Source organism: Nicotiana attenuata, chromosome 3 (assembly GCF_001879085.1).
Source record: "Nicotiana attenuata strain UT chromosome 3, NIATTr2, whole genome shotgun sequence".
Classification (NCBI taxonomy): Eukaryota; Viridiplantae; Streptophyta; class Magnoliopsida; order Solanales; family Solanaceae; genus Nicotiana; species Nicotiana attenuata.
Genome location: NC_031991.1, coordinates 50814777 through 50825204, shown reverse-complemented (window position 1 = coordinate 50825204; position 10428 = coordinate 50814777). Strand labels below are relative to the sequence as shown.

The 10428-nt window shown below is 35.8% G+C and overlaps 1 protein-coding gene across 1 annotated transcript; it reads right to left on the bottom strand.

The window, feature by feature from the left end:
• LOC109224363 (protein PRD1) lies at nt 1224-8523 on the bottom strand. The gene is made up of 9 exons (XM_019388943.1): nt 7924-8523; nt 6850-6959; nt 6537-6775; nt 5968-6276; nt 4651-5617; nt 3875-4577; nt 3519-3799; nt 2779-3445; nt 1224-2605 (listed from the first exon to the last, which is right to left on the bottom strand). Exons 1-9 carry the CDS (start codon nt 8371-8373, stop codon nt 2375-2377), a joined length of 3957 nt encoding a protein of 1318 aa, XP_019244488.1. The 5' UTR covers nt 8374-8523; the 3' UTR covers nt 1224-2374.

The following is a 10428-nucleotide window of genomic DNA, read 5'->3' as shown; positions in this document are numbered from 1 at the left end:
GTATATACGTTCTCCAAAATTATATATATGCTTATCTTTTAGCTGACTTCACGTGTGGATCATATCAATTCAAAGGAGTCAGTGTTACAGTTTTAGGTGATAAAATAGATAGTGGCAAAAGAAAGAAAAGATATGGACCATATGGTTAAGTATGAAAAACAACCTTATCCCCACAAACACGAGTTGCAGGCTTGCAGCGTAGTAAACTAGGAAGAACTGGAACGAAAAAGGAAAGAAAGGACGAAAGAAGGAAGACAGGAAAATTATACATCGCAAGAGAAAAGTGGATGATTTTCTCACTTTCTGTTCTTTCTCTTTTTGTAGCGCAATGTATATGGGGTCAGTATTTTAGGTACTTTAAGGTCTTTTTGGTGCTCATTAATTGACAAGAGGAAAGTAAAAGAAAATAGGCACATGAAATGAAGAGTATAAAAGTGAAAATGACTCGAGTCTCGAAATAATATACTCCTACTAATTATCTTGATAGAATTGATTGAAGTAAAATTAGAAACATATCTTAACAAGGAATAAAAGAATGGTTCAGCCAAAAAAAAAAAACTGAAATCATGAGTTTATTAAAATTAGGTAATGATTTAACCGGAATTCTGTGTAAATAAGCTTTTCTATTTGTACAGTAAGGGCGGGGCAGGGTGAGATTAAAAGGGACAGGACGTGGGTGTTGCTTTCCATGATTTAACAAGATAACCTCCTCACAGGGACCACACTCCTCTTGCAAATCCTCTGCCCTGTTATCATGTTCTCGTTCCAAATTTCCAATACATGATTTAGGAAGGGACGAATCTTCATATGTTCTATCCCCTATGGTTTTATGAATGTGATTATCACTGTACTTTCTATTCATTTGAAATAACATATAATTCAAGTAGATGACAATGTGACATATCTATTGCTCAAAAACTGCATTCTTCGCTATCTTCCAAAACCTCTAATAAATTCGTATATAAATTTGCTTGCATCGAGTGTAAATACTAACCAAATATATGCACGACATAGCTTTGTACACATATTTTTCTCACTTATCATGGTTAATGAAAATGTATTTTCAGCTTATTAGATCACTTAATCATGATAAATTTAATTTGGTGTAAGCAATATCAGGTAAGTTTTAACAGTAATACAAGCGCAAATAAAGAAGCTTTCCTAAGGGCCGTAATGTACTCCAAGTTTGAGGGCGAGGGAGTGGGGCTCCTCCATTCGATCTCTCTAGATCTTGATGATCATTTTCTCTAGCTTTGATGTATATGCAAATTAGGATACAAAGTATAGTATGTGTTTGCCTTAGCAGTCAAAGGTGCATTAAATTAAGTTACATTATTGGTGGGCTATCTTTTTCATGCAAAGGAGTATTAGTGTTATATGGGAGGAACTATAACTATTACTTCCGTGGGAGAAACTAGAAAGTGGTCCCATCAATTATTTAGCTTTTCGTATGTGCATTTCCAGAAAACCAACATTTATTAAGGACTTGTTTTGCTTGCTTGAGTTGTTGATGTTACCAGATTACCAGTCGAGCATTGGAGGATTGCATGGGATGGGCCGACGATCTCGGGCTTAACTTGACTTCCGCTACACAGTTTACCTATAAGGGCTTTGCCACGACGGCCTATCCGGCTCAAGTTTTCTCAGGTAGGAAAGAAAAAGGTAGAAATGACACCAGGTAGCCACTCTAAAGGACTGCTATTTAGAAATTAACCAGTGCATCCTGAATTTAAGTTAGGATTTTTAGTTTAAAATTTCAAAACAAAATAAGTACCGACTAATCTCTAAATAGCATCTCTGAGAATGGTTATTTGTGCACTTGCCCCAATCCCTATGCTACCATTTGATTTGGGGAGGTCAATTGTTAGCTTTTCTTTCCACTTTCTTTGTCCCTCTTTCTGATTTGTAAAAATAAAGAGTAGAGATGATCTGTAGAACTTGCTGATGTACAATAAGCAGAATTGCTGCGCATTGGTTTGTAGAATCTCAATAAAATCTTGAAAGTATTTACACTTATTTTGGACCGGAGGGAGTATTATCTTTAAAAGAAACGCAGATAAAAATTTCACACTGTACCTTTTCATTTGGCCAATTGTACGGAAGACTTTTTCCGATGACAGGTATAGGGATTATAATAGGCGATGCGATTGTCCTTTAAGTTTATGAGTGACAAAACAGGAAAAAATCTGATTTGTTCTTGGTAAAGAACGTATGTGATACTCTGCCAAAACCTAAGTTTAATGGGGCAAGATGTCGCTAACAACAACAAATGCAATCGATCCGTTGGCAAAATCCATCCTGGCTTAATTGACTGTAATTCTGACAAAACAGATTTGTCCTGTCCAAAACGTATTGCTCTAAAGATCTTTTAGTCTTAATCATCCCTCATTAGGCATTTCGAAAATAAGTCTATTTCTTCCAACAATTCCCTTTTCCCACTTTCAGATCTTATAGACTCCACACTATTAGATGGTTGAGTTGTCATGAGCCTAATGAGAAACTGACAAACTTTACCCAAGTAATCTGAAGCAGCTGCTACGTTCAGTGTCTTCTCCTCTGCCCCATAATGTTGAAGTTTGTCTGTGTAGATACATTTTTTACATTCCTGCCAGGTAAACATAATATGGAATTCCATTATTTCTTCAATCAGATCCTTAAAGAGAACAACTGCATTTTTTCTTTTCATTTTTCATTCTTTTTCAGTAAAAAAGAAGTGATCTTCAAGATGCCAGATCACAATGGGAGCTAATGAACTTTCGGAGATAAAGAATCTTTTACCTGAAATACTTTATTTAGAGCAGCAATTTGTTCATCATTCAGAAAACCATGTTTAAGCAACTCCCTTAAGAGAAGCACCAGCTCAGCACTCAAATTACAGTTTGTAATGTTTCTAGTAATGGCAGATATGCAAGATTCATCAAAGATTGAAGCCATCCATTGAGGAATTTCCTTCCTTCTCAGCAGTGCAACTGCAATATGAACTGTAGGCTTGTAATGGAGCATGAAAACTTTTGAAGCCAAAGATGGTGCTGCCAAAGACATCACTAGCTCTTCTACTATAAAGCGACTCCAGTTGCTCCTTTGTATAGCTGATACTTCCATTTCCGCATCTTGCCACCGGATAATTATAGACAAACAGAGGGAACAGTTCATTGCGACTGTTATGTCACTTGAGAATATTTGGCCTTCTAAAACAGCCATTACAGACGACAAATAATGAGTTCTGAATTTTAACGTGTCCGGTTTTCTACTCCTCTCATCTTCTATCCGGCTGAATAACTCCAGCAGGTATTGCGAGGAAAGCAACTTAATAGGGATAGATCCGAAATGCAATAACTTGCACAAATCGTGGCAGTGTATACTAATATGGGGCCAGGGTTGTGGAATGCTGGTAGGATCCAGCAGATATTGGCAGTCCATAATCCCCGGTAAAACAACATGCAAACTAGTAAAATAAAGCTGTTAGTTACGGAACTCCAAAAAAAAAGATAGGAACTGTGTTAAAGGAACGGATCTACCTTTTCAAAGAGAAGAAAAGCAGCGAAAGCACAAAAACAAGAACTTCTCCTGATCTCATTCCTTTGTCTTGGTCAACTAGAGAAGGTACCTTGGAACAGGCATTGGCGATTGTGGTATTAACCAATGATAACAAAGGAGTACTAAGGAGTATGGTTTTTGAAGCTTCAACCATCACTTGATTTGCTGAGTGGTGCAAAACCATAGAAAGAATTCCAAGTGATATAAGAGTTGCTGGAGCCCATCCATCTGCAGCTACTGAGGGAATCAGGTAGTCGATAATCTGAAATCAAGGCAAAGGTCCACTTACTAAAGAGGAACTGGAAGCAAACATTATTTAAAAGAGTGAGTACTATACTTTCACCACAATTGCAACCCAGGGTTCATCATCGGAGAGGGATTCAGAGTGTACTGCTTGAAAAATGCAGAATACTAGTTCAGAGGTGGCCATGAAAGTATCTGGGGATGAAGAATGACCAAACTTATAGTACAGGTTCTTAATTGCACCAGCTATCCCATGCATGCAGAACTGATCTGAAGCACTGGGTGAGATTTCAATTATATGTATTATGGTATTCACCAATGAAACAATGTCATACTCGGAATATTGTTCTTCAATCTCTCCCAATAAGAACACCATGAGCATAGCTAAAAAGTTATCCGCCGAAGCTACAAGTTCTGCCACAACATACACATCTATCTTCTGATTGGCTTCACCATGTATATTTATCTGGGTTACTTCGGAAAAATTGCTTCTGCAGAATTTCAACATCTGGGCAGACAGCACGTTGCATATTTTCTCTTGTTGGAACAACCATTTCAAAGCTGTTACATGGATTCTTGTAGATAGCAAATCCCAGTCCTTTTCAGAAAGCAGGTGGAACACAATCTTTTCAGCCTCTGGACTATAGGGGATTTGGTAGCTCACCTTAGCTAGACCCCTGTAGAGTGCATATAGATTTATAAAAATTCCCAAAACAGAAGCTCCATGAGTGTTTTCGCTGCTGTTAAGTAGAATGTACTGCTCCAGTGAAGCTAACACAAGCTTATCATCTGCAAGCCTGGCAAAGGGTTGAAATGATCAACTGAGGACTAATCACATAAGCAGGGAAAATGTAGAAAGAAACAATTTACCTATCATCATATAGTGAGCTGATGTACAGTAACAGCAGAACTGCCAGTTGCCAAGAAGACAATTCAAGATTTTGGGAGCTTTTATGGCCCAGAAGTAAAAGCAAATCTACAGGGTCAGATGGAAGATATGGAGCAGCATCCCTAATGCTTCGCCCAGAATCATCCCCAAGGATGATATCGGTCATCACACTAAAGATAAGATAAACCTTCATTTTCATCTTTTCTGAAGGCAAAAAACCTAAACATCCATATGCAAAACTGAACCAGGATGACGTGAACAGAACATTTGCAAATATTTTGGTTTCAATATCTGACTCTTGTAGCAATATGGAATAGAAGTTTTCAAGAATTGCAACTGCAATATCCTCATCTTCTATCTCATGGAGGGATCTCATAAACCAAGGTAATATATGTGTTTTACATACATCTATAATGCTTCTTCTAAGTTCTGTGTTGATGGAGCTTGTGGGATTCATCCCGCAACTATATGCATATGCCTCTTTCAGTAGGTGAAGAGAGTTACAAAACTGACCTGGGTATTTGCGATAATTAATTAAACAAGTTAAGATGCAATTTCTTGATGCCTCCTGAATTGATAGTAAGAAACTTGAAATCTCATAGGAAGATGAACTTTTCATAAGTGCAACAAGTATTGAACAGGCCAGAGTGAATGTCTCTGGAAGCATGCCTATTTCTCCATCAAGATTTTTCTTGAGCATCCCCGTCAAAGAAAGGCTTATTTCCTCCACATGAGACTTGGATACCACCCCAGGGCAGTTCTCAATAGAGTTCCAAATAAGCCTGAGTGTCTCGGTCTGTACAGGGTGAAAAGGAATTTCAGCAACATGATGCAGAACTGGAATCAGGGCCATGAATCCGATTCTAAGTCTCTGTCTAAATGCTTGCTCAGCAGTTGCTAAAAGATCAAGAAGCTGAATACAAGATTTAATTGTTGGATCTTTGCATCCTGAAAATTTATATTACTTCATTAGTCATTACAGACAACACTAATTGCGTGTAATCTGACCTAAAATAATTAGAATGTTATCTGTCTCATTGCTGTTAGAGAACTTAGATGCAAAAGATTGTTGAACCATATGGACAACAAACGTTGAGGCCAACATAATTTGTTAATTAGTTTTGTAGGAAAATGCTGTAATCATCAGAGAATTGGTTGTTTTCCAGATAGTTTAGTAGTGAAGAAAAGGGTACATGAAAATAGAGCGTGATTAAAATACCCTCTTTTATCTTCATTTCTTCAAACGAATCCAGTATAAATCTAGCTGATCATGCACTGTCTATTGCTTATCTTCTTACCTGACAATCTCAGCACTTCAAATGCATAATCTGCAATGTTCTCTTCCACAAAAACTTGGATTTCATTTTCTAAGACATCTTTCCCCGTCAGATAGAGGTAAAGTAAATCTAGAGTTGCTATTTGAACTTGATTATCAGAAGAAAGCAGCGGGCCTTTGACTGCCTCTGCAAACAAGATAACTAGAGGCCCATCTGATATCTGCTCATTTGTTTCCATCAAGTGGTCAACATCATAAGAACTCCAGCTCGTTGCTTCAGTCATAGAAGCAGTTTGAAAGAATCCTCTCTGTATCATTACTGTTAAGAATGCTGCATAGACAAACAGTAACACTGGTTTGAAAAATGTGAGAGATGAGATTGTCCTACTGAAACTCTAACCCCAGCAGCTGCTGGCTGTTCTGTTGTGTTTCCTTCTCTTTTGGTGGTGGGGGGAGAAGGGGGTTTAGAAGCCTGAAGAGGATATTATCAGAGTTCTGGTGAAGAGAGCATAGAACTTTGCTTGTCAAGTCAGCAGCAAATAAATTTCAGAAAATCTAAGTTCAAGGAGCAGAAAGAACGAACTGGCATACCTATACAGTTCAAGCGAACAACATCACTTTGAGCTTTCATGAGAACTTCCAATGCTAAATGAAGGAGCTTCGAGAAATGGCCAAATAAACTGGGAGGATAGTCACCATCTTGAGACACATTGAGAAGGAATAATTTGTATAGGACGAATAGGATTTCCCCTTGAATATCTTCACTGTAGTCAAGAAGGAATTGAAAACTCAACATTCTGTTCAAGGCAAAAGGAGATAGCCAAGCTGCTCACTCGTGACAATGGATGCCTGCTTATGTCAAAGTATCCTCAATCTCTTTTACTGTCTTGGTTTCAAGAGTCACCTGGACAATTGAAGACCGCTGACGAGATTGAAAATGAGGGCATCTCTTTCTTCGAAACAAGCATAGGACTGGTCATTTTGATAATCCAAGAGAAGACCTAAGCAGTGAAGCTGTAAAAACAAGAATAATCTTCAATTACACATATAAGAGGAAAATATATTATTGCAAAATAGAAACTGCAAAAGTGCTTTACAAATGAAGGCTGATCGTTTGCCTCACAAAGGTCCAACATGTACAAATTGACAGATACCAGGGAAATAATTTTAACATAGGAACACTAAAAGGTATAATTTCTTCCTCTTTCTTGTTCATTCTAGCTTCTCAATGAGGAAATCAAATTACATCCAACAAATATGTCTATAGAATGAGCAATTTACACATAGAGGTCGTCATCTGATAGGCACCGAATATACTGTGAATCTAGTCCGAAAAAATTACGAATATCAGGAAGAAAACAAGCTTTTGGTGCCATTAAACACAGCTCAAAGTTTAACAAGTTCAGAATCATCCCTTGTTTTCTTCTTTATTTCATACCATCTTTTATATACTTTCTTTCATGACAGACTTCATAGACGTGAACGTCAAAATTCAACCTAAGAGTAATTACCTAACAGGTCTAGCTTTCTACAAGCTGCTCTGGCTAAAACCAATTCTCTCTGGAGTCATCCTGACTGTAACTTTTCAATTAAATCTGCAACCATAATACTGTATCTATGCTTAACCTTCTGCTGTTAGCCGCAGTCACTGAAATTGACAGCAGTTCCAGAATCACTGTTCAAAGCTAACCCTTCACTCAAGCTTTAGTTGATCTTCATTGAAGTGAGATCTTATTGTAATACAGCCAAACGCGGTCTTAATAGAAATCTTAACAAGTTGATCTACAAAGTCATCTTGAAGTAACCGAAAGCTTTACTAATCACAGTCCGTCACCACATAGAGATGCAAATGCTGAAGCACACAATCGAAAACCAAATATTGTACTGTATCGTGGTAATTATCCTTTCTACAACTTCATCCTAAACTACAAGTTCATTGAATCGAAAAATTTAAGAATTAGGATAGATGACATGTTACCGTGTACAACTGTCTCTGACTCCAAGCCAGAGAGCCACTAGAAAGATGATCCACGAGCCGAGTCACAAACTCTGCACGCACATTGCAGTCCGGAGCTTCACACAACTGATGAATAATCAAATCCGTAGTTTGCTTGGCGATGGATTCATCATCGAAGGAAGATAGAACGCCGACGAGAGGAGAGATGAGGAAATGAGAGTGGAATGTGAAGAATGATTGGCGAAAACTCGGTTGCGAAAGAGCAATAGATAACTGGGAGAGAGCGTAGGAAACGTGAACAGTCGGCGATCTCGGATTAGAAATGAGATTGGACAAGCAGAGCAGGCAAATCGACCCGCCTTCATCCGTTGGAATAATCAAAGTTGAGCTATGGCCTTGGGCGCATGTTAACGGTGGTTCTGGTGGTGGCGTTGGTGGTAAGTGGTGGAGGTGAGAGGTGGAGAAGTACATAGTTGTTGTATTGTGTGCGTGAGTGAAGAGACTGATGAATGCGAAAGTGTGTGGGAGTTTTGAATGCAAGGCGGGAGAAAAACAAAATTCGTGAAGCTTGCCTTCTTCCTCCGGAACAATCGCCAGAAGTCACTGTTAAAGTTTGTAAAAACTGAATTTACAAACGCAATTTTTGAAAAGGGAAATTTGCACTATTAATCCCTCAGATAGCGACAGATTCTACTTTTAATCCTTGTAATATCTGATAAAGTAAATATAACTTTCAATTTATTGAAATGTGTCTTTTTTATCTCACTGCTTTTGAATTTTCAGAAATTTTATGAGTTATGTACTATTCGGCATTTGATTAATTATGTATTATGTTAAACTTGTATTGTTACTTTATATTTGAGGGTAATATAGTTCTAAAAAAAGTGTAACTATAATATATATTTTATACAAAAGGGAACAAAAACACACATTTAATAAATTAAAGGTTAAATATGCTTAGTCATATGTCACAAAATCCAAAGTAGAATTTTTCAATAATTGGGAGATCAAAATTGCTATTATCACTTTTGAAAAAGAATATTTGTTTGAGTTTTACATCTTTCTCAAGTACAACAAAGGCTAATTTCAAGATATTATTAAAAGTAGAGGGAGAATTCTAGCTTTTCACCCAAGTTAAGCAAAATAGATGAGAGTAGGGTTAGAAAAGGAAATAAAGGTAAAATAGGAGTCGTTCAGATGGACTTCACATTTTAGCATTGAACTAGTAATCGTACCCGCACGATGCGCGGTCAATATTAAAAAAATATTAATTAAATTATAATCGGGCTTGTTTGATCCTATTAGACCGTACTGCTTTAATAATTTTCAATTGTCATCTTATTTGTCAATACGATATACCCAACCCTCACCGATGTTTGAGTAGTTAATTTCTTTGTTAATTTTTAGTAAATTATTTTTTTGTTATTAACTAATTATGCCATGTGCCTTTTTTCTAGGCTACCACTCAGATTAATGTGGGGCCTTTTTCCTTGGCTTTTAATAATATATAGATAGATTATTAGCATATTACTTGTTTAATATTTTTGTCTGCTATTTGTAATATAATAGAAGATATATATTTTATTACTCTTGAAAATATATTTTTTTTATTTTAAATTTTATTATATTTTTCTCAATATATTATTTGAATTTTAATGAATAGATATACTTTTTATTTCAAAAAATAAAAAAGAAAATGATTTAAAAAATGAAATAAAGAAATTAACTAACCTAAACAAACCCTCACCCATGTTTTAGTAGTTAATTTAGGTAGTTAATTTCTTTGTTAATTTTCAATAGATAATTTCTTTGTTGTTAACTAATTATTCCATAAGGTTTTTTTTTCTAGGCTACCACTTGGCTTAAGGAGAGGGTTTTATCCTCTCCTTTTAATAATATATAAAGATATATAGAATATAGAATATTAGAAAGAAACTACTCCACAATTTGAATCAAAAGTTTTTTATTGCTTTATTTTTGTTTTTTTTATTGTAAAATAATTATAAAACTCCAATTTGAAATTGTAATTTTTTATTTTAAAACTCCAACTTGAAACTACTCCCCGATTTGAATGAGTAGTTTTTCTTCTTCTTTTTTCGTTTTTTTATTATAGTTAATTTTTTTTATTTTAAAATAATTTTAAAACTCCAACTTGAAACTACTCNATATATATATATATATATATTTTATAGATATTAAATTCAAATATAATAACTAATAATTAATTATTAACTAAAAAATTAATTAGTAACTAATTATGCCATGTGGCTTTTTTTTTATGCTGCCACTTGGCTTAAGGAGAGGGCTTTATCCTCTCCTTTTAATAATACTACTAGTCGTACCCGCGCGATGCGCGGTCAGTATTAAAAAATATTAATTAAATTAAATTATGATCGGGCTTGTTTGATTCTATTAGATTGTATTGCTTTAATAAGGGATAATTGTCATCTTACTTGTCAATACGATATACCCAATAATGAAATCTCTATTAAATCAAAGGTACTTATATAGTTAGTGAATAACTTT